Consider the following 27,717-nt stretch of genomic DNA (forward strand, 5'->3'; position numbering starts at 1 on the left):
AATTTTATTTTCTTCCAAGTAAAGCCTTATAACTATGTGTTGATATATTGAGCATAAAAGGAAGGTTTATTAATATCTTGTTTAAAAGATATTGAGAAGATACATATATTTAATGAGAGTTTATTTATCTAGATAGATTAATGAAAGTTGAATGTTGAATGCCTTGCTTTGTAGAATTTACAAATTATTTTTCTATTTTAACACTTTAATTACTAGGGACTAGTATAAGCTGGTTAAGGGGTGTGATTAGTACTTAAAAGTGTATTTTTATCAAGATTTTATATCATCATTTTGCACTTGAAGTATCATTAACTCCTTAACTAAAACATGTTATATAATAACAAGTGTGATACTATAAGATATCTTTAATTTATAGTAAATATTCATCCTAAATGCAGGCTTATCATATAAATAAAAGGATTGATTAATGAGTTGAAGTATTGAAGTTGAAAGGACAAAAAGATGGCCAAACTTAGAAAAGAGATGTTAGTGCAGTCCAAACTAGAACACTATTTTGTAATTGAGTCATATATGGAGTTGTAGATCTCATATTTAGGTCTACTTTATATGGATGGAAAGTTAAGACATAGGCCTAAACTTTTTATGTAGAAGTTAAGATTCAATTCTGCTATTTGGAAGTCCAAATCTTAACAATAACGTAGAAGTCCGAATCTATGCTGCAACCTAGATACTATTCAGTGTTCAGGCCATATCTTAAGTTCTAGAAGTCCAAATAACCTTAATTTTTTTTTTGGAAAGCCGAGATAATTTCTTAGAACTTTCATGTGGAAGTCTGGTTCAAATTTTGATGTTATCAATGACGTTTTACTCAGATAAGAAGATAAGAATTGTCACCAAGTCAAGATGTGGCTACCCACTCAATAATTAGTCATCAAATCAATAGTTCCAAATTTTGACCTATAAAAGGAGGCATTTGGCATGCATTTAGGCATCTTGGTTTCCAGATCAAAATCATGCTCTTGCGTTTTATCTTTATATTTTTGTAATGTTTAAGTTTTGCTTTCATCAATATCTTGTTTATACCTTTCATTTCTTTTCCTTTACTTAGTTAACTTTTATCTTATTTATGTTCTTATCTTGTTTATTTATATTTCTCTCTTTTATTTTGTTTAGCTAAGTTTATTATGTCAAGGTGAAAAGGTTATACTAATGGTGTAAGAATAAGTATAGTGTAAACTTAACATGGACTTTAATGTTTGATACTAACATGTTTTGTATTTGTTATCTTATTCACTTTTAATACTTTGCTTGTTAAATTGTTAATCTAGATTTATATTGTATAACACTTGGTATAACAAACACTTGGCACTTTCATTGCCCAACCTTATAGTGTAACTGACACTTATGCTATGAAAGGAACTTGATTTGTTGTTAATATAAGTTATAATCATGAATACTTGACAACATTTACAAGTATTAGCATTATTCAAATATGATAACTAATGTAATCCTGTTAACCATTTATAATCTGATTGGAACCTTCTTTGTGTGTGGTTTCCAATTGATTGATAAGAGTTTATACTATACTTGTTTGAAAGATCCAACCATTTATAATCTGATTGGAACCTTCTTTATGTGTGGTTTCCAATTGACTGATAAGAGTTTATACTATACTTGTTTGAAATATCATTAGTGGATCCTCTAACCTTGACATTTATTTTGATCATTGTTTGATCCTCATATTGGTCTTCCATCTTAAAGTTCTCATCAACTTCTTCTTCTTTTTCTTTTTATTTTTATTCTTCTTCTTTAATACTACTACTACTACTACTACTACTACTATTATTGTTGTTGTTGTATTATTGTTGTTAGTTATAATTTATATAATTAACCTCCTTGTGGTTGGACTCCAGTCTTGCCGGATTAATTTTTACTTCGACACTTTTGCATTTGAGAGAATACATCAATCTTTTAGTCATGTCAAACATGATATTCTTAAAGCTTTATCTAGTTTAGGCTGAAACTCTGTCTTCATAGTGATCCCATTCAATAAGAACTATAATTCAACTATTTTCATTGAAAGATGAATTATGTCATCTTGGTAACTTTTATTTTGAGCTCAATGAACCTGAAATTCTAAACCTGAAATTCTAAAGCTCAGCAATTCCCTTAAATTAAAACCATTCTTTCAACTATTCCTATTTAGAAAAGAGTTCTCTTATTTTAACAACCGTTGTTTATAATGCAGTCAACTTGAAATCCTGAATTTCAATGATTTTCTTCACCCAGAACCTTGGTTTTATAGTTATTAGAAGAACGGTATTCTTATAACTATTCTCATGTGTAATCTTGTATTTAGCTTAATTGACCTGAAATCTTGTATCTCTATGATTTCTTTTAACTATAACTACCCAAAGGTATCATAATTATTTTATTGAATCCAAAACATTTTAAGAAATATACCCAAGTTTTTCTACTATAATCATCAATAAAAAATATAAAATACAGATTGTTACCAAACAAATATAGTTTGATAGGACCGCAAACATCAATATGTATTTCTTGTAGGGGTTGGCTTGCTTTTAATATAGACTCATTTGAAAAGTTCTTGCAAAATTCCTTGCTCACTAAACATCATTCACACAACTGATTTGGATGTATAATAGATGATAAATCCTTCAACATCTCCTTTTGTGCCATCATCTTCAAACTATCAAAGTTTATATGTCCTAGTCTCATATGAAAAAACCAAGTCTCATCATTCACATATGCATTTAGATATTTAGGCACACCTGTCTCTATATTTAGTAAGAACATTCTATTCTTTGCTATGGTTACCATTACAATCATAACTCCTTTAGTGTCAAGTAATGTCAGAGTACAATCTTTCTTCTTAATCTCATATTTCTTTTCCAACAATTATCCTAGGCTTAATATGTTGTATTTCATTGTTGGTATATAATAGACATCACCAATAAATTGATGACTTTCATATTTCAATTTAATCAAATAGTAACTTTTCCTTTGATGGCAACTTTTGAATGATCTGTAAATGTGACATTACCTCTAATTGCTTCATCAAGCTCTATGAACTTGTTTGTGTCTCCATATATGTGGTTGCTAGCTCCATTATTTAGATGCCTCATATCCTTTTTATCTTGTATTTTCTCTCCATGCATTAGTAATAAGGTGGCTTTCTTCTTCTTTTTTATTTTTAGATTTGCATTGTCTACAACCTTTTTAGTTGGGCTCTAACAATCCCTAGTATAATGACTTAACTTTTAACAATTATAACATTTAAATTTTGATTTGTCAAACGTGGGTCTTGAATTGCCACTTTCAATTGAATCAAGCAATCGATTTGCGTCAATTGGTCAACCAGTTAACTTGTTAAGGTTATTATGACCTTTTTTTTCTTTCAAAATTGCCTCTTTTTCCTCTCCCTTTACTTTTTCCATGTTCTCTACCCCTATAGAATATCTAGAACCATCTTACTTTAACAAAAGTACTTGTGCACCCATATCCTCTTAAATCTCATTGACTCTTTTCTAATAAGCTTGTAATTTCTCCATGAGACTTTGTGTTGGAAAAACATTCATATTTTATGACTTCTTTACCTCGATCACCACTTAATGGAACTTTTTTTTGAAGCAAGTGTAGGATATTTTCTAGCATAGACTTCTGTCTTTTCCTCATATCTCTTTATTTAATTGTATATGGCTTATACCCTTATAAAGTATTTTGAAATATTCTCTACCTTAAGTTTAATCACCACCCTTTTTCCCTTGAGATAAATAGTTTAGATAACTGGAGACAGTTTGTGCACCATCTATTCAGATTTAAGGCTGCTTGAATCTCTTATGATACATTCAGTGATTTCATATAGTTTAATTGGCCGGATAAAGTAAGTTTAATTTCTTCTCTTACTATCCTGTAAGTTGAACTGCTAGAGGGGTATAAGTACGTATTTGGTAGCATTTTTGCTTGAAGAAAAGGTTTTTGGATAAATGAGGAGGAGTTTAAAGAACCATAATTAAAGAGGATAATCCTTTTTTATGAGTTATAAAAGACATTGATGAAGGAATACAATCCTCATTTTAACTTTGGAGGAAATGCATTGGCTTTAAAAGTCTAGATGCTAATGGATTATTTTTAGAGATAACTTTTTTTTTTTTATCAAATGTAAGAATTATATAGATAAAAAAAGAGCAAGGCAAGCTTGCGATACAAGCTGGGAACCAGCAGAACATTACAAGCATCAACAAAGGGTACATACTCCTTAAAACAAGAAGAAAGATCCCCTAAATAAGGGGAACTAAGAACAAAAGCATGAACAACCCTCATGCAAAGCGAAAAAACCCGAAAGCCTAGGGGAACATGCTCCCACTAAGCTGAACAGAAAAAACAAACCAAAGCCAACAAAAAGGCATCCAGCCATAACATGAAGTGCACCAGCAAATCTAGCAAAGGACAACAAGATCCAGAGCAAGTGCTTGAATAGGGCATAACAGAAAACTGAAAAACAGCTTCCAAGTCTGAGAGATACAGCATCAAAGCAAACAAACCTGACCAGCGGCCACAAAGCATGAGAACCAACTGCAAAGAATAGAGGCTACAAGCCAGTATGAAGAGGCTGGGGGAAAAAAAAAAAAAGACCCGAGGCTGGCGAAAACAAACAAGAAGTCCCAACTAGCAAAAAGCCACACCAACTATAAGACAGGCCTATGAGGCTACAAACAAGAAAAAACAAAGTTAACCTATAGTAGACACAAGGATATTGTCCTTGGCCTAAATCCACAAGAGCATAAATTCAAAGGGAGGAAGAGGAAGGGGTGCTGCCCTGAATCCTAGAGTCAGCCGAGAAGGAGGTGGTGGAAGGTCTGCCACTTCATTCTAATGGCACCCGTGATTGGTTGATGGTAGAATCAACTTTACTTCTGGTCAAGTATTGTCTCCTGGGAGGGAATTCTGCGGCGGCTTCATAAGAATCTTTAGAGACACGAATAACCTGAGGAGAGTCAGAAGAGACTTCAGGGGATCCTGGATGCGGAGCCAACTTTGCCCGCTTGTGCCTAGAGCATCCTGGACCCTTGTCCATAGCTACAGCTGCCTCAGCTGCCATTGGGTCAATCGATGGTTCACCATGAGGTTCTGCTCGGGGAGACTGTTTTTCAACAGCTTCAGTATCAGCTGAGGGATTAGAGCATCCAGAGGGAACGACAGGCGCTGAGGGATGCTTTTTCCGTTTATACCTGAAAGCTGAGTTGCATGTTGAAGTGGAGTGTCCCAATACTTTGCACTACTTGCAAAATCTGGGCAGGGATTCATAGACCACTTCCTGTGCTTTGGAAACACCATTCGGGAGAGTGATATCGATCGATAATGGTAAGTCAGCAAACAAGTCAATCTCAATCAACACTCGGGCATAGGAAAGCCGAGTCATGGAGGATGTTGGAGAATCAACATGCACTGATTTCCTAATTACACTGGCCAGTTTAGAGAGACACAATGAGGACCAACACTGAAGGGGAAGGTTGGGGAAGCGAACCCAAACTAGCATCTTAACCATTTCAGAGGTGTTAAAATCAAAGTAATTAGGCATGGGTTTCAAGATCAATAATCGACCATAGACAGAGTATAGTCCTCCATTCAGCACTTCAGTCATATCCGATTCAGAGGCAAACTTGAAGATAAGCCAGCCAGAGTCATGCATAGAGAAAGTAACATTACATGGCCATGCAGAAGTTACAAATTTGGAGATAGACGAGTAGCTAGGAATTTTCCAGCTATGAACCCAATTAAACTACACTGCCACAATGCTTTGTGTTCACCCAAATCAGATTCCAGAAAATTACAAGAAGATGTGGCAGTGTAATCTGGGAAATGCACTAAGGGAGGCGATGGAACGGTAGTACCTGAAGGATGTTGTGATGTGGAAGGACCTTGAGGCTGGAAAATTGGCGAAGGAGGGGTACCCACCTTCAACCTAGAGTTAGGGTTACCAGTGCCCAACCTTGAGTTCAGCGGACCAGTCTCAGCAGGGAGACCACTACAAGGTTGAATAGAGACAGGGGAGGATGAAGGGATGACACCTGGCTGAGGGGAAGATGGTGGAGGAGCTGCTGGAGACGAACTTTGAAAATCCCTCTTTTGATGTTTGGTGCAAACCTTAGCTTTTTTCTGAACAACGTCTGCAAGAGAAATTATTGTTCGGGGGGGGGCAGAGGGGGGGAGATGGACTTAGAAAGACCAGGGGAAAGCTATCCACTAGGTGATACACTTCGTCTCGGGTTACCATGACTAGTAGAAGAAGATGGGCGGGGTGAACAGAGATTGTAATCACGTTGCGCGGACTGTAGCACGAATGATTTTTTCTTTGACTTGGCCATGACTATACCAAGTGAAAAAAGAAAGAGCTAATTATAGTATAGAAACAAGAGAAGAAATCATTGCACAAGGAAATGGTGAAAACACGAACAGTAGCGGGAACCTTTCCTGCTACCTAGAGCTTCTCTCTCTTACTTCTCACTTCAACTGAGAGCTCTTTTTTTTTTTTAATTTAAGACTTTATTTTTAGAGATAACTTTTGATTAGTACTTAAAAATGCATTTTTATCAAGGTTTTATATTATCATTTTGCACTTGAAGTATCAATAACTCCTTAACTAAAGCATGTTTTATAATAATATATCTAATAATATAAGATACCTTTAATTTGTGGTAAATGTTCATTTTAAATGCAGGCCTATCACATAAATGAAATGATTGATGAATGAATTTAAGAACTGAAATTGAAAGGATAAAGAGATGGCCAAACTTAGAAAAGAGATGTCGGTGCAATCCAAACGGAACACTGTTCGGTAATTGGGTCATATCTGGAGCTATAGATCTCAGATTTAGGTCTACTTTATATGGATGGAAAGGTAAGACATAGGCCTACAACTTTCATATGGAGCCTAAGATCTAAAAATGCCATTTTCAAGTCCAAATTATAGCAACAACAAATAACCCCGAATATGTCCTCCAGCCCTAGCATTGTTCAGTATTTTGGCCATATCTGGAGTTCTAGAAGCCGAAATGCGCTGAATTGTTTACACAAGAAAGCTGAGACAATTGCCTACAACTTTTATGTTTTCGAGTGGTTTCAATTTTGACATTATCAATGACGTTTTGGGCAGACAAGAGAAGATAAGGATTATCACCAAGTCAAGAGTTGGCCACCCACTCATCAATTAGTCATCAAATCAATAGTTCCCAATTTTGGCCTATAAAAGGAGGCATTTGCCATGCATTTAGGCATCTTGGTTTCCAAATCAAGATCATGCTCTTGCTTTCTCTCTTTGTATTTTTTGTAATGTTTATGCTTTGCTTTCATTAATATCAAGTTTATGCCTTTCATTTCCTTTCATTTACTTAGCTAACTTTTATCTTATTTATGTTCTTATTTTGTTTATTTATTTTTCTTTCTTTTATTATATCTAGCTAAGTTTATTATGTCAAGGTGAAAAGGTTCCACTAATGGTGTAAGAATAAGTATAGTGTAAACTCAATATGGACTTTAATGTTTGATACTAACATGTTTTGCATTTGTTATCTTGTTCACTCTTTAATACTTTGCTTGTTAAATGACTAATCTTGATTTATGGTGGATAACACTTCGTACAACAAATACTTAGCACTTTCATAGCCCATACTGTATGGGATGACAGAAACCTGAGCTATGAAAGGAACTTGATTTGTTGTTAACATAAGTTATAATCATGAATGCTTGACGAGATTTACAAGTATTAACATTAATTAAATAAGATGACTAATGTAATCATGTTAGCAATCTATAATATGATTGGAACCTCTTTTGTGTGTGGTTTCTAATTGACTAATAGGAGTTTATACTATAATTGTTTGACATACCATTAGTGGATCCTCTAACCTTGATATTTATTGTTATCGTTATTAAATCTTTACGTTAATATTTCATCTCAAAATTCTCATCTTCATCTTCTTCTTTTTCTTTATTATTATTATTATTATTATTATTAGTATTAGTATTAGTACTACTACTACTACTACTACTACTACTAGTATTATTATTATTATTATTATTATTATTATTATTATTATTATTATTATTGCTGTTATTACTATTATTATTATTGTTGTTGTTATTGTTATTGTTGTTGTATTATTGTTATTTATAATTTGTACAATTAACCTCTCTGTGGTTCAATGACACGACTAAAAGGTTGATGTCTTCTCCCAAGTGCAGGAATGTCGAAGTAATAAATAACCCGGCAAGACCGGGGTCGAACCACAGGGAGGTTAATTGTACAAATTATAGACAACAATTATAAACAACAATAATAGTAATAATAACAACAACAATAACAATAAGAACAACAACTATAATAATAATAGTAATAATAATAATAGTAGTAGTAGTAGGAGTAGTAGTAATAATAATAATAATAATAATAATAATAATAATAAAGAAAGAGAAGAAGAAGAAAATGATGATAACTTGGAGATGGAAAATTAATGTAAGGATTAAACAATAATAATAACAAATGTCAAGGTTAGAGGTTCCACTAATGGTATATCAAACAAGTATAGTATAAACTCTTATTATTGAATTGGAAACCACACATAAAGGAGGTTCCAATCAGATTATATATTGTTAACATGATTACATTAGTCATCTTATTCGATTAATGCTAATACTTGTAAATCTCGTCAAGCATTCATGATTATAACTTATGTTAACAACAAATCAAATTCCTTTCATAGCTCAGGTGTCGGTTATACCATACATTATGGGCTATGAAAGTTCCAAGCATTTGTTGTACCAAGTGTTATACAACATAAATCAAGATTAGTCATTTAACAAGCAAAGTATTAAAGAGTGAACAAGATAACAAATATAAAACATGTTAGTATCAAACATTAAAGTCCATATTAAGTTTACATTATACTTATTCTCACACCATTAGTGTAGCCTTTTCACCTTGACATAATTAACTTAGCTAGACATAATGAAAGAAAGCAAAATAGATAAACAAAATAAGAACATAAAAGTTAACTAAGTAAAGGAAAGGAAATGAAAGGCATAAACTTAATATTAATGAAAGCAAAGCATAAAAAATACAAAAAATACAAAGAGAGAAAGGAAGAGCATGATCTTGATCTGGAAACCAAGATGCCTAAATGCATGGCAAATGCCTCCTTTTATAGGCCAAAATTGGGAACTATTGATTTGATGACTAATTGATAAGTGGGTGGCCAACTTTTGACTTGGTGACAATCCTTATCTTCTCTTGTCTGCCCAAAACGTCATTGATAACGTCCGAATTGGAGCCAGTTGTAAACATGAAAGTTGTAGGCAATTGTCTCAGCTTTCTTGTGTAAAAAATTCAGCTCATTTGGACTTCTAGAACTCCAGATATGGCCAAAATACCGAACAGTGCTCGGGCTGGAAAACAGATTCGGGCTTCTTTGTTGTTGCTACAATTTGGACTTGATAATGACCTTATTAGATCTTGGGCTGCATATGAAAGTTGTAGGCCTATGTCTTACCTTTCCATCCATATAAATTGGACCTAAATCTGAGATCTGTAGCTCCAGATATGACCCAATTACCGAACAGTGTTCCGGTTTGGATTGCACCGACATCTCTTTTCTAAGTTTGACCATCTCTTTATCCTTGCAATTTAAGTTCTTCAAGTCATCAATCAATCCTTTCATTTATGTGATAGGCCTGCATTAAAAATAGACATTTACCATAAATTATAGGTATCTTATATTATTAGATACATTATTATAAAATATGCTTTGGTTAAGGAGTTATTGATACTTCAAGTGCAAAATGATGATATAAAACCATGATAAAAATGCACTTTTAAGTACTAATCATTCAACCCCGGTCTTGCCGGGTTATTTATTACTTCGACACTTCTGCACTTGGGAGAAGACATCAATCTTTTAGTCGTGTCAACTTTCATTGTAAGATAGTGATTATAAGATATAAGAATAGAATAAAAACATTCAAGCATAACAATGGTCAATATGTATAGGTTGATGACTCCTTAAAACTTATGGTTGTATATTTCTACAAGGTTTTATTCACTAAAGTAATGGATGCAATTCAAAGCTTTCCTTTTCAAGGTGTTTTCTTGATGTTTGATCAGTGCCATAGAGACCATTTATTATATTCAATGTCAGGTAAAGAGATTAAAAAAGCCTTGTTTGATATAAAACCTTTTAAAGCTCTAGGGTTAAATAGGTTTCAACCATGTTTCTAATTCTTAATAAAGCATTATTAGGAAAATAGTTTGTAATTTTATAAAACAGCTGATAGGCGATTCAATTAATATTACTAATATCAATTAGTTATATCTGGTGTTAATCCCTAAAATTCCAAAACCTGATCTTATTTACCAATTTCACTCTATTGGTTTGTGAAATATTAACTATAAAGTCTTCACTAAACTTTTCATTAACAGATTTAAGAGCCTTATGTTGAAGTTGGTCTTGCGGCATTAGAATAGTTTTGTGCCAGAATGACAAATTATAGATAATATAATAGTGGCATAAGAAACCATCCATTCTATGAGAAATATAAAAGGTAGGCAAGGTTATATTTCTATCAAAATTGATTTTAAGAAAGCATATGATTAGTTAAGATAGGATTTCATTAAAATTTCCTTAAAGGATACAGGTTTCCCTTAGATGATGATGTTTTAGGAATGCACTAAAACAAGTTCTCTTAGAGTTCTATGGAATGGTAGCCTTTCAGCTAGTTTTACACCAGTGAGAGGAATTCATCAGGAATATCCTTTATCCCTTTATATTTTTATGTCATGTTTTTAAAAACTATCTTAACTTGTTTATAAGACCACAGAGGTAGGAATGAGGGTCCTTTTATTTTTCATATTTGCTTAGTTGATGATATGTTATTGTTTATTGAAGCTAGTAAGGGGAAACTTAATCAAGTACTATTCTATTTGAATATTTTCTATAAGGCTTCTAGTTAGAAAGTGAGCAATGTGAATACTAATATATTTTTCTCAAAGAATGTCTTAACTAGTTTATCATGACAAATTAATCATGCTGGTGGTTTATACAAAACTAATGACCTTGAAAAGTTATTTGGTGTTCCTATTTTGCATTAACGAATCATTAAAAAGATCTATAGCTATATCCTGGAAAACATGCAATAAAAATTTTCTAATTAGAAATGGAAAAGCTTATCTATTGAGGGGAGAATTACTCTTTGCAAATCCGTTCTTACAATTGTTCCTTTATACCTTAGATAGTTCCTTCACACTCTAAAATCTATCTATTATGAGATTAAGAAAACTTATCATAGATTCATATAGAGGACAATGATGGAAAGGACTAGATCTATTTTATCAAATGAAAATCAATTTATTAGGCCAAGACTAGTGGAGGGTTAGGTATAATAGAAATACATCCCATGAACAAAGCTTTCATCATGAAATTCAGATAATGAATTATTAATGACAGCAGTAGCCTTTGGGCTACAGTCTTGCATTGAAAATATATCAAAACAACTACATAATATTCCTTGGGTTCAAGCTAGAAGGAAAGATTCTCCTCAATGGAAAGTTATTTGCAAGGTTTGCCCCTGGGTTATTAGTGGGATTGATTGGTTAATTGGGAGTGTAAATTAGATAAGTATCTAGATAAATAGTTGTGTAGACATGTTTGGCCCTTTATTTCAGTATATTATACAAAATGTTCTTGAGAGTGAGAAAGATTTACCAGTTGCTAGTATGATGCTTTATAATAAGTAATGTATCTGAAAGGCTTTTAGTAGACTTTTGCCCATGCAAGTTACTATGGTGTAAGCAAGCTACCCTATTTAATCTACTAGTTCAGTTGAAAATTCCATTTACTAGCGTAACTTTTTCAATGAAACTTTTTCTCTAAGGTCAACTTAAAAATCTCATACAGGTTATAAAGTTAAACATTCCAAGGTGGATCTATTTTGGGAAATGTTATGGAAATGAAATGGTCTAGAGAGGATTAAGGTATTTATGTGGATTGTTGCATATAATAGCCTTATGAACAATGATAATAGATTTCGACGACATATTACAAACCATCCATATAGTCACTACTGTAACATGAATATGGAGACATTGTTTCATGCCTGGCAAGATTGTTCTTTATCTCAAAATGTTTGGAATAGCTTGGTGAATCGTGGGGATAAAAAAGAGTTCTATTCTACAACTTTATTTTTATAGATAATTGATAATTTATTATCCAATAGTTGTAATAATGAAGGACAACTTTGGCCTTTAGTTTTTAAAGCTACATAATGGTATTTGTGGAAATGAAAGAAATATAAAGTGTTTGGAGAGATCATTGATCTTCACTACAATCCTTTAAATGTGATACAATGCTTTATAATTGATGTTAAAGTAGCTACATAGATTAATACAACCCTAATAGGAAGAACTAAAAATATTACTTTGGAGGAATGAAAGTATGCCACCAATGCGATGGACTTGAATGTGGATGGCTGTAACAAAGGCGATCTAGGTAATGTAAGAGCTTAAGGAATTATTTAAGACACCCTTAGCACTTGGATAAAAGGGTTTTACTATTAACACAAGATGGTGTGCTTTGGTTTAAGCTAAACAATAAAAAGTCATTAATGGTTTAGAGCTTATGTAGTCTTTAGGGATCAAATAATTCATACTTGAATCAAACTTCACTCTCACAGTGGATTTGATAACTATAGATCTTATGAAGATGAATATAAACTATTTTTTGATAAGTAAAGTTAGGGAACTTTTTGTTAGAGATTAGGAAGTCAAACTTCAACACATCTATAAGGAGGCTAACTTAACAATGAATTGGTTAACGAATTATGGTTTAACCAGTAATCCATTTGATCGTGATCTTTTAATACTTAATGAACCTATGAGAGTTTTATATTTAATATTGGACTATGATCTCGTAGGGTCTGTTAGTACTCATGCTATTTAGTTTTTGTTTTCTTTTGGGCGTATTAGTACTCTTACTATTTAGTATTGGGTTTTTAGGCATTATTAACACAAAAAAAAACATTGGGTAATGATAAGGTTGCCAAAATTGATATGACATGTATAAACTAATAAGATTTTTAAATTCTTTTCACCTTTCAATAAGACTTACTCAAAACAACTTCACATTTTAATGTAGTGGCCTCTTGCTTCCTTCTTTGGTGAATATGAATGCACACCCTTTTAGGGGACTAATCACTCATCTTTTATATTGATTTTCCTTCCTTGATCAACCACATATTCTCCTGGATTTCCCACATGTTTTTATAAGTTGATTACATATCTGCTAAACTGACCTTATATCTCTTGGAATGATAATGCATCCACTTAACCAACCACATGTTCTTTTAGACCAACTACACGTCCCTTAAATCAACTAGACATCCTCCTAGACCAACCTCTTATCCATATGAATAAAATCTATGCCCTCGAGTACCTTAGATGCATTATCCCTAGTGAAAAAGACAAAGTATATGTATTGAATACTCATGCATTCTCTTATTAGAATGAAAATCATATAATAACATTTTGATGTGCTCATACCCAAGGATGACTGTTATGATGTGATGTTATCTACTACACTCAATAGTAAATTACTATCTTTATCTCTATGCCAGTTGGTGTAGCTTATGGCTATATAAATATCCATGAGTCACCAAGTAAAGGATTCCAATCTAGAATTTCACATCTCTTACATATTCTCTATAAACACACATAATACAACCTTTAAGACTTATTTCTTTTATATATGTGCCTTTAAGACTTCTTCCTTTTACATTTGTGCTAATTAAAACATAAAAATATCTTTTGAACCTAACAAAAGACTTGTTTTACAAGTGCTTACAGAGCTCAAGTTCAACAATCTCAATTTTCTAGTCCATCAACCAACCTTAAAAAGACCTCAATGTTTTAAGATTTTTTTGTAAAGTGAAATATTAATACATTACTTTCATGCAATGCTTTTTTTTAACTATAAAGAAGTTGACACATAAAAATATATTAATACTCTTTAACAAAACATACAATTCATTTAGAAATTGTAACCTATAAAAGATTATATAATAATTATCTTTTATTAAAAAAATACTCCAAATTTAAAAACTATCTTATATATCATTAATTTTAATGATTCATATTTAGTAATCAAACAATCCATGATGGACAAATTTTACTCTCCCTCTTATTTCTTTCCTTTTGAAAAAAAAGTAAAAAATAAATAAATAAGTTTTTCCTTAAACCTTTCAATAAGTTGAAGATTTATCCTATGAATTATGTATTCTCCCAATGCTTTTTTTTTTTTTGAGAATTTTCCATTTTCATATGCCCTTATACATTTATATTTTTTTTCAATATACCATTTTACCTCTCTCTTTTTTTTTTAATGAAAATGCCCTCAAACTCCCAAAAAAAAAATTAATTTTCAAAAATAAAAAAATGAAAAATTTTATTTTAAGAAATAAGAAATTATTTATTTATTTTAAAAAAACTTGAAAGCCCTATATAAATAAATCTGAAATAAGTAAAAAAAATTGAAACTAACTTGTAAAATCTAAAAAAGTGAAAAAAAAACTATATCCATAAAACCTAATAAAAAAAAAAGATAGTTGTTTGTTCATGACATTAATTTGTTTTCAAGTTGCTGAGCATTTTTTTCCAAATAAAAGGCAATTATTACACAATCTTAGGGAGATAACAATTTCTAAATGAATTATGTGCTTTGTTATAAAAGTATTAGGACATATTTACAAGCTATTAACTTTTTCATAGTTTGAAAACACATTGTATAAAGAATAATGTATTAGTTTTGTTCACTTTGGCCAATATACTTGACAATGTTTGAAAATCAAGGTTTGAAAATAATGTATTAGTTTTTTCCGTAACTTTTCTATAGGTGAAATAAAAAGAAATTCAAATTAAAAATCTATCTAAAAAAACAATAATAAAAAAATAAAAACTAAATTTAACAAACTAAATAATTGAAGAAGAATCAAATTGAGAAAAAAATATTGAATTTTAAAAAATAATTAAAATAAAACAAATAGATAAAAAAGGGACAATTTAAAAAAAAACTTGAAGGGTTAATTTGCAAATTTAAAAGCTGGAGCAGATATTTAGAAAGGAAAAGAAAAAAAATAAAGAAACTATTATTGGCCTCGAACCAAGGTTTGTTAACTACACTCTTGCTTAGGAAGAAAAATGACACTAAGACTCATTGAATGACGTGGTAAAATAACAATTTTGATCATTACAATCAACTGTACGTGCTATTTAAAGATAGAGCAATTAATATGCAAAATACAAATATTAATAATTTTTTATTTATTTATCAAGATACTACATTGCTTTCGTGACCAAATAATAATTATTATAGTTTTTAGATCTTGTCCATTTCTAGACATGAATATCAAGTTTTAACTAAGTTTTTTAAATTAATTTTTTTATTTTTAAATTAAAATAATATCATTTTAATAAAAAAATATCATTAAATATTTACCAGATTTTATTAAATTAACTCGCATAGTTACACCTAATTTTTCCTTTCTATATTTTTTTAATTCAGCTTGGTTCCAGCTCCTGATTGACCCGTCAGGTCAAATTTCAAAATTATAATTATTACAAAAAAAGCCATTATAAATTTACAAATAATACCTTATAATAAAGTTTTGAGAATTTTAATTTAAATAACAATATAATTATTACATTCTTCAAAAAGTGAAATATCATACAGATTCCTACACCAACGAAAACACCGAATCAATCAAATAATGGTCAACATGTTATACTATTTCAATCTACCGTGAATTACGGCTGTCTACATTGGTTCTCCCATGGAATTTAGGTTCTGTCAATTAATTAAGTTGACTGCAGTCATAGAAGTAGGGCGGAAAAACATATTTTATAACATGAATTTTGCATCACAGAAAAAAACCTCTGAGCTCCTAAGTACAAAATAAAGAACTGTAATTGAAGACATCGGTTTATTTCTGCAGGGAAAGAGAGATGGCAAGTATAGTGACAACAGTGAAGAATGCAGAGAAATTAGTGGAAAGAACCATGAAAGGAAACGACGCGTCACACGATGCAGCTCATGTGTGGAGAGTGAGAGACCTTGCTCTCTCTCTTGCTCAAGAAGAAGGCCTCTCTTCTGATTCAATGGAAATAGTAAAGCCCTTTAAACTAAACCTCTCTCTCTCTACTTTTAGAACTTGTCTGGGCCTGTTTTACTTTTGTGTGCTTATAAATTGTGGAACCCAGTTTTTGATTTTTGGTGTGATCCCATTATTAATAGTAGCGATGGAACGGGAAAGGAGAGCTATCTTTTGATTAGTAATAATAGAAAACTGTGATTTATCCCATAAAGAATTCAACTTGATTTCATTGACATCGCTTTTTTGTTATGGATTCCTTTCCTGTGATAGTGTAAATTTTAATTGTTCTGTATAACGATACAGAAAAATCATATAAGAGGTTGCCACACTGAAAGATGCCCTCAAGTTTTAATCATTGGGGTTGAATTGCATGTCTTGAATAGCTGCGGCTAGTTGGGAGTAAGGCTCTGCTGATTTGTCTTCTGGATATTGAGAATAGATTGTAAATTTTATAGTGAGAAACTAAGAGTTTCTGTTAAAAAGAATGTAATTTAATCCAGTGTCATCATTTTAGTTCTTGATTGCTTTCCTTTGATAATCCCATTTCTGAATATGCTTTCGTAATTTTAATTGCTATCTATGACACAATGGAAAATCATTTATCTAGAGACGGGGACATTTAAAGATGTCTCAAGTTTGGGTTAGATGTCTTGAGCATTTGCAAGTACTCAGGAGTAGAGTTCTGTTAATTTGTCTTCTGGACATTGAAAATAGTTTAAAAGCTTTCCATTATCCGACATTCACTGGTTTTGTTAGTTGAATAGATTGGGCACTTACTGTTCCCACTATTTTTTCCCTGATCTTTGTGATTCTATTTAAATTTTGTCTTCTATGGCAGGTAGAGCTTGCTGCGCTTCTTCATGATATAGGTCATCCTCATTCCAACTCCTTTCAGACTTGCAAATCATCTGGCTTCCAATAAGTTCAAAATAATGTAAATGTGAATTTTGAACATGGTTTTGTGTGTTTACATGGATTTGGGATGGTCACCTCGATGTTGGCACATGAACATGTATGGGATTTCTAGGGGATCGATGTTGGCACATGAACTTGTATGGGATTTCTAGGGGATTGATGGTTTGACACACTCCACATGCATGCCTTCTAGCTCATCTATCTGTCCTTTTAGCAATCTTCAATGCATTTCTGAAGAATTTTAGTTGTGAGGTACTGATTGCATCACTTACTGATTCTAGTGGTACTGGGATGAGTGTGAGTACTAACTGAAAAATATTCATAAATTCTTTATCTTGATGATTTTCATTTCTATCCTCTCTATGTGTTTTACAGTGTCTAGTTGTAATTATTTGTAGATGTCATCCTTTTAAACAATTAATCATTTTGTTTTTTTACCACTTACTGCAGGTGACTACAAATACTTGAGGTTCGTAATTCTCCTGGATTCTGTTGCCTTTTGTTCAATATGGTTCCAAAATATTTGTGTTATGCTTTCATGTCTTTAAAATAATTAGATCTTCATCACAGTAGTGTAACGATTCCTGATGAAGTAACGCTCAGATGTGTCCTGTTCTTTATGTTTTGTTCTATTGACTTATGATGCCATTTTTGGGTTTACACAGAATGAACCCACTATCAATTCTATTCATTCTCTACTGACCTGTATATAGCTGCGTCACATAGGTGCTTATAGACACATGACTTATTTTCTTGCCACATATATAGCCATATCACCTGCAATCAACTCTGTTTGTTGATATTAGTTCAGAGTGCAACCCATATCTATGTCCAAGAAGTGTCAAACTTAGTGAATATTTAATAGTGGTTTGACTTCGACTCAATTCTGTCTCTTTCAATATTGTTTTCTGAAAACACCTTTTATATTCCTTTTGCACTTCAAGTTACCGTTTCTTATTGTTTTTTTGATTCCCTGATAGTTTAAGCTTCTATTTGGCCATGTAGAGATCCATCTGAGGAGAAAATTGTTGAAAATTTTCTGGAGGAAGAGGGAGTAGATGAAGTAAAAAAGATGAAGATCCTGGCAATCATTAAGGGGATGGGTAAGTTTGATAGCTATTATCATGGTTCTGAAGCAGTGTTCTTGTTTGAGTTCATTTTATGCTTATATGCTTCTTAGCAGTAGTAAAATTCAGTCAGATAACTAATCATTAGCAAATAAATTCTTTAAAAGTATAATTCAAGATGATTATTTGATATTTCAAAGCTGATTATTGTAAGCTTAAATGACTGTTTGATTTTTGTCACAAAGTATTTTAGGTTCTTTTGTGATTGTCTCAACTAAGAGGACTTTGAATTTCAAAGTCAGACATTAAATTTAATGTTAACGATCTGAACTCCAAACACTATTCTTAGAACTCTAGACTTATAGTTCCAAACTCGTAACAATGTATTCAAATTGTTATGGTATTTTAATATGCAAAAATCAAATTAAAATATGTGGAGTAATCAAATCATCTGAATGCAACTTAAGATTAAGGAATTTACATTCATTAGATGATTTTTCAATTGATTATAAACACGCATTGGAATTCCTTGACAAGAATATATACATTTGGTATTTTCTGGTTTTCATTTTTTTTGTAATGAAAATTGCAAGCCTACTGGGTTACAATGAAAATTGTAAGCCCACTAATTATCGCTTATAAACTATTAGTGTACAAGCTATTTGCCTATAAATTACATGCCTATTGATTACCGCCCATGAGATTACAAGCCTATTGATAAACAGGTTTTGAAGATCCTGAAAACTTAGTTGAATTGCATAGCAACTATTATTGATTTGTTGAATTCTTTTGGAGTGCCTTGCATTCTTATTTAAACAGGAAAGTTCAAAATAACTTCCAGTAACTATCCATGTCTATTTCTCATTTTGAGAATGAACGACTGAAACCGCCTAGCTTCACTTGCAGTTGTTTTTTCAAGTTTGGATTGCATTTTTTCCTATATCCTTCTGTTTATTTGTCCAAACTTCATGATCCACTTGGTTCAGCCCATAATCAAGTCTTCATGATCCACTTGGTTCAGCCCATAACCAAATCTATCTTTGTTTTTATTTGGCCTAGACTTTGTTTAATATGGAAACACTTATCAAGTCCAGCCCATTATTTCATCTTTTTTACCTTTTGACTCAAATTACTTTGATTAATTTATTATGAAACACAGAGTTAATTGATTTTGAAACTCATTATTGGTGTTGTTAGATATCAAATTGGTATATTTCTTAATCTTCATTTATTGTACAATTAAAGTCTATGCATGGGTGCAATCTTAATCATGCCTTCTACATACTTATCTATTGATCTTTTGACTTAGTTGCAGATTTTTCAAATTTTGCTTGCATATGTTGTGCAGTATTCATATAGCTTCTGTTGCACTGAAAATCTATATAAATTTTAATTGTGGTTCCTCAGTCTATGTTGACATTATAATTTATGTTAGCTTTAAAGACTACAATAGCATAATTAACAGACTATTTTAATCCCAAACACCTCTAAATGGAGTCCACATTTATGATGTCGATTGCAAGCGTGCAAGGTTTTTATTGATTTCATACTTCTCAGTCTATTGATTCTTTTGCCTGTTAAAGTGGGATCTTATATTAGTGAATGTTGAAAGTAATTATTGCAGGCGCTTTCCTATTTTCAGGTTTTAAGGAGGAACTTGCAGGGCATGCAAATGGTGAATTTTCTCCAGAATTCAGGGTTGTGCAGGATGCTGATCGGCTTGATGCAATGGGTGCAGTTGGTAATCTCTATTCACCTCTGCAGTTCACTATTTACTTATATCAAACAGGGTCTTGGGTCTATGCATTTTCATTTAGGTTCTTGCATTTTTAGTCATTTTGAATTTGCATAGTTAATTGCTTGCTTATATATTGGCTGCATTTTTTCCAATAAGCCAGGTGTCTGCACTCTCGTGAAGCTGTAACTATCACACATTCACTAAATTGTAATTTGATTATAGGAATCGCCAGATGCTTTACTTTTGGTGGAAGTAGGAAGAGGGTGCTTCATGACCCTGCTATTCACCCACGCTCAGATTTGTCAAAGGAACAGTATGTGAAGAAAGAAGAGCAGACAACTGTGAACCACTTCCATGAAAAACTTCTCAAGCTGAAGGATTTGATGAAAACAAAGGTACACGTTGACTGTCAGGTTTCATATTGGCTTTCATGGTTATTTATCATTTCTTCTGCTAGCATGACTTTTGCTAATTGTTGAACGACACATAATAAATGTCAAGCCTCTATGAATCACTTATTCAGTAATTTATCAAACTTGAGCATCTGATATCGATACACACTTTCCAGGCTGGGCAGAGGAGGGCTGAGAGAAGACACAAGTTCATGGAGGATTTTTTGAAAGAGTTCTATGAAGAATGGGATGGACGAGTTTGATAAAAGGTAATTGTTTTCAATCTTAAATAATGTTATTGAACGAAGAAATATGTTATTGAATTTCAAGTGAATGAGCCCTTAGCAAGTGCTAATATGAATGCCACAAACTTTATTTCAGCAATGGAGGTAATGATATATTTAAGTTCATCCAGATTCAGAACAAGTTATGCAGAATGATTTTTTTTTTTGAAAGATAATGCTTGTGGTTCTCCTGTATAGTGCAATTGACTCTCATGACTTGGATGCTTTTCTTGGTGCTATACCCGGAATGTGGGGCTATTCCTTTAGGACAGCCTACAGTGTGGTGGGTTGAGAATTCAAGCTAGGGTGGTGTTCATAAACTGGAACAAGAAATCACAAATCAATTAATTCGTAATTAATTATTTGATAGCATAGCATCAACCATAAACACCACCATATAATTCTTCAGCTCAATGATAATCTTAATGAACATATCTTTAACTCCCCATCTACGCGTTCTCTTATCTCAACAAGCCATAAATTTTTTCTGCAAATACCAATAATATATTTATTCATATGCAATGGAGAAACGGATCATAACTACTTGATATTAAGGTATTTTTGAAGCTCAGACTCTTCACGCTTGACTAGATTCACCTTCAACCCGTGCTTCATGTACAGTGTCAGAGCAAGCTTTGGCGCTACAGGATGATCTTTCACTACCTTCACATGGTAACGATACAAGATTGAAGCCACAGCAAATCTCATCTGATAGTAGGCAAAATCTTTCCCTAAGCATAGTCGAGGACCGCCGTTGAAAGCAGTGAATTTGTAGGCTGATTCACTCATGAACCGTCCGTCGATCATTCTTAACCATCTCTCTGGCTTAAACTCCCTGCAGTCTCTTCCCCATATTGCCTCCATTCTTCCCATTGCATAGATTGCATAAATCACTTTTGTCCCCTTCTTTAATACAGTCCCATCAGGAAAAATGTCATCCTCAACAACCTACAAAATATTGAAGCAAGAGAAAATGAAACAGTATTTGTCGCTCACCATTTTCCTTCCTCCCCTCGAAAAACAAAAGAAAATGGCATAATTAATGGTCAAGGCTTTCTCGGGTCAAACTTCACTTTGTTCATGGTGAATAAAAGGTTGTATTCATGGCTTTCGTAATCCGTGTGAGCAGTTACCAGGAGGGTTGTGATGGAAAAAAGTCTATTTTCAAGAGGCTGTAAAGCTGTTTTAGGCTATCAATGAGTTGATTCTTATAATTAACTAAACTAACCCTGGTCCCTGGTTCAATTCTCACCTATTTCTAGGACCTCGGAATTTCCTCATTTTATGCTCACCAAGCAGAGCTTAGCCACGTTACATTAACATACTGTTTGGTCACCATGATGGAGTTGACCACAGTACTTCATGTAAGGGAAATTTGACAGATATTTGATTAAAGAAACAAGAATTTGTCCATTTCACACAAGCTTAGTTTTCCAAGGTATATATGCTTGAATTTATGGTATATTACGACAAGATTTTTGATTTGTTGCACATAAACCTTGCAGTTGGATATTGATTGTGTATGGAGTCCATTAATGGCACCTACCCATCACTTGAAGAAAGGAAACGTGCATTTCAGGGCTTGGCCTAGCGGTGGAAGGGGCTTGTCTCCTTCCACTGCACCTGGGTTCGAGTCCTGGCGTGCACGCCTGTCATTCCCGCGGTGCCTTACATGCCTACTGGGTTTGCAGGGTATTCAGTGGGCCGTGGGGATTAGTCGTGGTGCGCGCAAGCTGGCCCGGACACCCCACGTAAATAAAAAAAAAAAAAAAAAAACAAGAAAGGAAAGGACTCGGCTCGTCATGAAGGAGGACTATTCTACATCTTTAATGGTGAGATGCTCTGGAAAAGATCTAAATGCATAATCTCTAAGAAATGTTGCAATTTTATAAGATTGTATAAGAAATTACTATAATTGCTACATATGCATGAAATATGAATTCTAATTAGTAAAAAAAAAAAAAAAAACCTAAAAAGGATTCTTCTCTAAATCACTTGTGAAAAAACACAAGGATATAAATTTCTTTTGGAAATGATTTGAAGAAAAATATTCAATGGAATCAACATTACTCGAAATTAAAGGAAAAAATAGTATTTTGTCAAAAGGTAGTCGTTTGTTACTTAATTACCTCTTTGTGGTCCACTGGTACTGAAGGGTATAGCCTCAAGGCCTCAGATAGAGCAGCTTGCAAATAGTCCATCTTCTTTATCTCCTCTGGCCTAAACACTAATGGAGTTTTGGTGTCCAAATCTTCTCTCTCACTAGTTATCTTGCATATTTCAGCAAGAATCTTCTCCTCTACTATTGGATGTGAATCAAGAAGCCAAAAGAACCAACTCATTGCCACTGAAGAAGTGTCTCTGCCAGCAAGAATGAAGTTTACACAAATATCTCTTAAAAATCTGTCTGAAAATGGCTTCCCATTCTCATCTTTTAACCCCATAAACACTGTTAAAAGATCTGATCTTTGCTTCTTCTTGTCATTCTCACTTTGCAGGGAGAGTTCTTTCTTTCTTGTCCTTATGACATCTTCTGCAAACTCATCCACATCTTTTATTGATCTTTTCAGCTTCTTTTCGGACCCCAAATCAAGAAACCTCATAACTTTCCATATGCATGTTGGTGTAACGAAACGTAGGAGAGTAGCTTCTGTTGCATCTTCGAAGGCTCTAGCAAATGGTATATCAGGCAAACCAGGGCGTAAGCATCCTGGATCAACCCCAAATGCTATCATGCAAACATTATCAAATGTTAGCCTCAATAGAATATCCTGCATATCAATCGACATTGAGTTGTTCACCGCATTTTCTAGGACTGGCAAGAGCCTAGAATGAACAAGTTCAAGCAATGAATCAGTAGTCAATTGCCTGAACTTTGTTGAATGAAACTCAATGCTCGCTGTCTTTCTTTGCCTTTGCCATTTCTCATCATCGGCATTGAATATCCCTCCGCCGAGAAGATCACCTAGCGTGTCGCGAAAATATTGGCCTTTGGGGTAATTAGGGAACTTGGTCTTGAGAAGATGCTCAAGATTTCTTGGATCCGCAGTCACTACACAATTAAGACTACTAAACCATGGACCTTTGAATCGGAAAGTCCCATTTCGATCGCAAAGTACATCAGAAATCCATTCGTACATGTTGCATTGAAGACCAGACACCAAAGATGGTAGCATGCCTAGAACTGGCCATACGGGCAGTCCACAATGCTTTTTCTGCCTAAGAGAATGTATAGCAATGAAGACCACGAGAGCAAGAAGGAGCTCTAAAATCTGAATATCTCGCAAGAAAAATAGTCTCCTCGAAATGAAGTATCCGGCAACATCATCGGACAAGGAGGAGGAAAGGGAAGTGAGATTATTGTTGATGCTAGGATTGATCATGGTGTGGATCATGATAGGGAATAAGACTATCGTCCATATGACATGGCCTTTTTATGGTTATAGCTAAGAGGGGGTCATGTGTTCCAAGGGAGCAGTATGCTTATGCTTTCTTGGCGTGCAGTTTTTGGCCCAATTGGTATGATTTGGTGAGCTGAAAATGCGTGGGCTCCTGCTGCTTTCTATGTGACCAAACTAATCAATTCTTCTACTTCTTCCTGAATTGGATGGTTTTAGTCATTTGATGTTTTCTTTTTGCTGGAAATTTTATACTTTTGGTCTCTAGTAAATGAGAATGCGGAGCAGTTATTGCTTGAGTGTCGAACAAGAGTTACTACAAATAGAGTTGACACTCGTCTGAGTGGAGGAGGAGGAGGAGGATTTTTGGAGGATAGGAAGTTGTTGGTGACTGATAACCTAACCTAAGTGCACCTATTTACTCTAATCCCCCCCCATGTTTACCAATGCAAGTTATTTATTACAAAAAGAAATTTAAGGTAATAAAGACATAGATTTTGGTCACCAGCAGCCACGTCCATGTTTGCTGCACCACGTAGTTAGTCTAAGACAGTACTGGATTTTGTGAACTGCAACTTGAATAAGTTTAAACAGGCCGTGCCTATCAAAATCAAATCCAGCATCCCAGCATTTTCAAATATTGAGGTCATCTTCAAGACCTAAAAAAACCCTAAACGATAGCTTTGTATATCTTGTTAATATCTGACACCGAAATCCCAACCACATAGCTTAATGTAATGCGTTACTGAATAAGCAGCTGATGTATCAAAAAATGAAAATAATTCCATTACCATCCTCTTTCATATTATTGTAATTGAGACAAATATATCCACTGGCAATTAAGAATATACTGGTCGGTACGAGGTACAATTTCCATAAGTTATAGAATAATTTGTTGGGAATTTAAGGCTTTCTTCAAACAACATTCTAGGGCTACATGAGATTTACCCACGTCACCATGTCACCTGTTTTTATTTTTAGAAATGCTAGAGTTTAAAATGTTTATGTTCGTTTTTATATTTTTAAAAAAATTAAATTATTTTTTATTTTTTATTTGTTTTGAATTAATATTTTTTTGAGTATATTTAGGTTTTTTTACTGTGTTGATTAAAAAATAATTTTAAAAAATTAAAATATTATTTTAATATATTTTTAAATAAAAAATATTTACTATGATACTTATATTTTACATGACATATCTTATTTGTATTTTACATGCCATATCTTATTGCTTCTACGCTCCCACCATTTCATATTAGTTAGTAATAATTTTTACTTTGAATGTGAACTGTTTAAACTCATGTAATGAAGAGCGTAATTATAGTTGTTTTTAAAATAATTTTTTATATTAAAATATATATTAATAATATTTTTTTAAAAAAATTATTTTTAATATCAGCATATCAAAATAATTTAAAAATATTTAAAATATATTAATTTAAAATAAATACAAAATAAAATTTTTTAAACTTTTTTAAAAATACTTTTATAATATAGAAATAAACAATTCCTAAACATAGCAAAAACTTATAAAAATGGAGTAGCTACATTTTACTATTTTCAATAAAAATAGCGAATTTTTTTCAGACATAAACAGTGGGGAAAAAATGCATGCTCTTGGAAAATGGAAAACTTAGCTTGGTGTAAATTCCTGGGGCAACCTTGGATTAGTCCCCGATTGATAACCATTTTATATTTCAGTCTTCAACTATATTTTTAATCAATAGGGTCCCTAACATGGCCAGAATTCTTAATTGGATCCTTCTATCTACAAACATTCCTAACCACTACTTTCTAAATCGAGTCTCCAACCCATTCACAATGTTAAACATATTTGTTAATGCAAGGATTAAATAAAGAATTTCTGGATACATTGGGAACCTATATGGTAAAGAAAATATAGGTTGGGGACTCAATTAAGAAAAAAGAGTCATTGATCAGGGGCTAATTTGATTTTATCCCTAATTCTTTGCCTTCTCCTCTTTCATGAACCAAGAGATGCATATACGTACCAATTAAAATTTCTCATGTATATATATATATATATATATATAAAGTAAAATTGAAATAAATGAGTCTTTATAGAATTTTTGTCAATGAAAGGATGACATATCTTATTGTTATGATTCAATTTTGATGCATTTGCTTTTAATTTAATTATAAGGGGTTAGAATTTGAAATTAAAAGATCAGGGCTTGAATTCAAAATGTTAAAACTTCAGTGACCTAACTGAAAGATGGCAGCCTCAGCCCAAAACGACGCCGTTTCCATGGAAACAAGGCAAGCCACCTGCAAGAGGAAAAAAGCAGCGGTCTGCCACGACCCCATCAACGCAAACAGACCAGAACGTAGACCAAATACAGAGCACCGACCCTTTTCCAGCCGACGTTCCTCCACCTCCACGAGGTTGCCAGCAGACCGAGGAAACCACCTCCAACAGTCCAGTGATGACAAGACTGTTGGTGTGCAATCCAACCAAAACACAAAGTCCCAGACCTTATCATTATCCTAAGAAGATAAGGAGTAAATGTCACGCAAGAAAGCCTATAAAAGGCAGAGGCAGAACCGAAGACAGTTAATCCCATCAACCGAACAGGGGACTTCAACTTCCCCTCACCTAGTTAATCCCATCAACACGGAAACAGAGAAGAAGGGATCGAGAGAAAGAAAATGAAAATAGAGACTTGGGAAGCATCGTCCAGCCGGTGTGTCATCGCTTGAGCGGCTCCGTCTCCAGCACAGGCAAGTATTCTTCCTCCCCCGGCTCAATATTAATTCACCCAGGACTGTTCAATTTGAATTGTAATTAACCCCATCCCCCCGTGCACGCACGCTTCACGCGTCCTTCTGTCTGCAGCCGGGTTACTGTTCTAAACTAGTAACTGGGCTTGGCTGGTTAAATCCAACTAAATAAATAAATAAAAAAAAAAACAGTTGGGGAGTGGGCTCTGTTTGGCCTCAGCCTAGTCAACTTAAATGGTTGTTTGTTAAAGATTTGTTTGCTGGTCTTTGCCATGCATTTTTATCCCTATTGTATTTAGATATTTGGTCAAATAAGTTTTTATATATATATATTAAAAATTTTCAAAAAAGAATTGGGGATTTTGTTAATTCATTTGAGTGCCTTTCCAGCTTTGAATTTTTTTTGGTGTATTTTTTTTTATGTATGTTTAATCTATGAACTTTTATTATCAAACAAAAATTTGGTATGCAATGCATTTTTTTATTCTTGTCTAAAAAAAGCTTATAATAAAAAAAAGCTAAAAAAAAGGCATAGTTCTTTATTAAAAATTCAAAATTGTGCAAACTTATTTACTAGCACTAGGTTTGTGTAATATTTATTGATTAGTACTTAAAAGTATATTTTTATCAAGGTTTTATATCATCATTTTACATTTGAAGTATCAATAACTCCTTAACTAAAGCATGATTTATAATAACGTATCTAATAATATAAGATACCTTTAATTTGTGGTAAATATTCATTTTAAATACAGGCCTATCATATAAATAAAATGATTGATTGACGAATTTAAAAACTAAAATCGAAAGGACAAAGAAATGACCAAACTTAGAAAAGAGATATCGGTGCAGTTTAAACCGGAACACTATTCTGTAATTCCGTCATATCTAGAGCTGTAGATCTCAGATTTAAGTCTACTTTATATGGATGGAAAGGTAATACATATGCTTACAATTTACATATAGAGCTCAATATCTAAAAAGGCCATTTTCAAGTCCAAATTG

The 27,717-nt window shown here is 33.0% G+C and overlaps 2 protein-coding genes across 2 annotated transcripts; one reads left to right on the top strand and one right to left on the bottom strand.

The window, feature by feature from the left end:
- The first annotated feature begins 15,917 nt into the window (after positions 1-15,917).
- On the top strand, positions 15,918-20,745 carry LOC105112690 (Metal-dependent phosphohydrolase). Its single transcript, XM_011008468.1, has 7 exons — positions 15,918-16,189; positions 17,015-17,045; positions 17,542-17,560; positions 18,097-18,194; positions 19,801-19,899; positions 20,119-20,291; positions 20,465-20,745. The coding sequence occupies exons 1-7, from the start codon at positions 16,028-16,030 to the stop codon at positions 20,549-20,551; spliced, it is 669 nt and encodes a 222-aa protein (XP_011006770.1). The 5' UTR covers positions 15,918-16,027; the 3' UTR covers positions 20,552-20,745.
- Positions 20,746-20,905: 160 nt separating this feature from the next.
- LOC105112691 (cytochrome P450 86B1-like) lies at positions 20,906-24,009 on the bottom strand. The gene is made up of 2 exons (XM_011008469.1): positions 22,702-24,009; positions 20,906-21,520 (listed from the first exon to the last, which is right to left on the bottom strand). Exons 1-2 carry the CDS (start codon positions 23,965-23,967, stop codon positions 21,113-21,115), a joined length of 1,674 nt encoding a protein of 557 aa, XP_011006771.1. The 5' UTR covers positions 23,968-24,009; the 3' UTR covers positions 20,906-21,112.
- Between the last annotated feature and the right edge of the window lie 3,708 nt (positions 24,010-27,717).

Source organism: Populus euphratica, unplaced genomic scaffold (genome assembly GCF_000495115.2).
Source record: "Populus euphratica unplaced genomic scaffold, PopEup_1.0 scaffold358.1, whole genome shotgun sequence".
Lineage (NCBI taxonomy): Eukaryota > Viridiplantae > Streptophyta > Magnoliopsida > Malpighiales > Salicaceae > Populus > Populus euphratica.

Coding starts and splice junctions, on each gene's coding strand:
- LOC105112690 (XM_011008468.1), top strand. CDS start 16,028: ATGGCAAGTATAGTGACAACAGTGAAGAATGCAGAGAAATTAGTGGAA. Junction 18,195..19,800: donor GGCAATCATTAAGGGGATGG/GTAAGTTTGATA, acceptor TCCTATTTTCAG/GTTTTAAGGAGGAACTTGCA. Junction 19,900..20,118: donor TGATGCAATGGGTGCAGTTG/GTAATCTCTATT, acceptor ATTTGATTATAG/GAATCGCCAGATGCTTTACT.
- LOC105112691 (XM_011008469.1), bottom strand. CDS start 23,967: ATGATCCACACCATGATCAATCCTAGCATCAACAATAATCTCACTTCC. Junction 21,521..22,701: donor TACCAGTGGACCACAAAGAG/GTAATTAAGTAA, acceptor AATATTTTGTAG/GTTGTTGAGGATGACATTTT.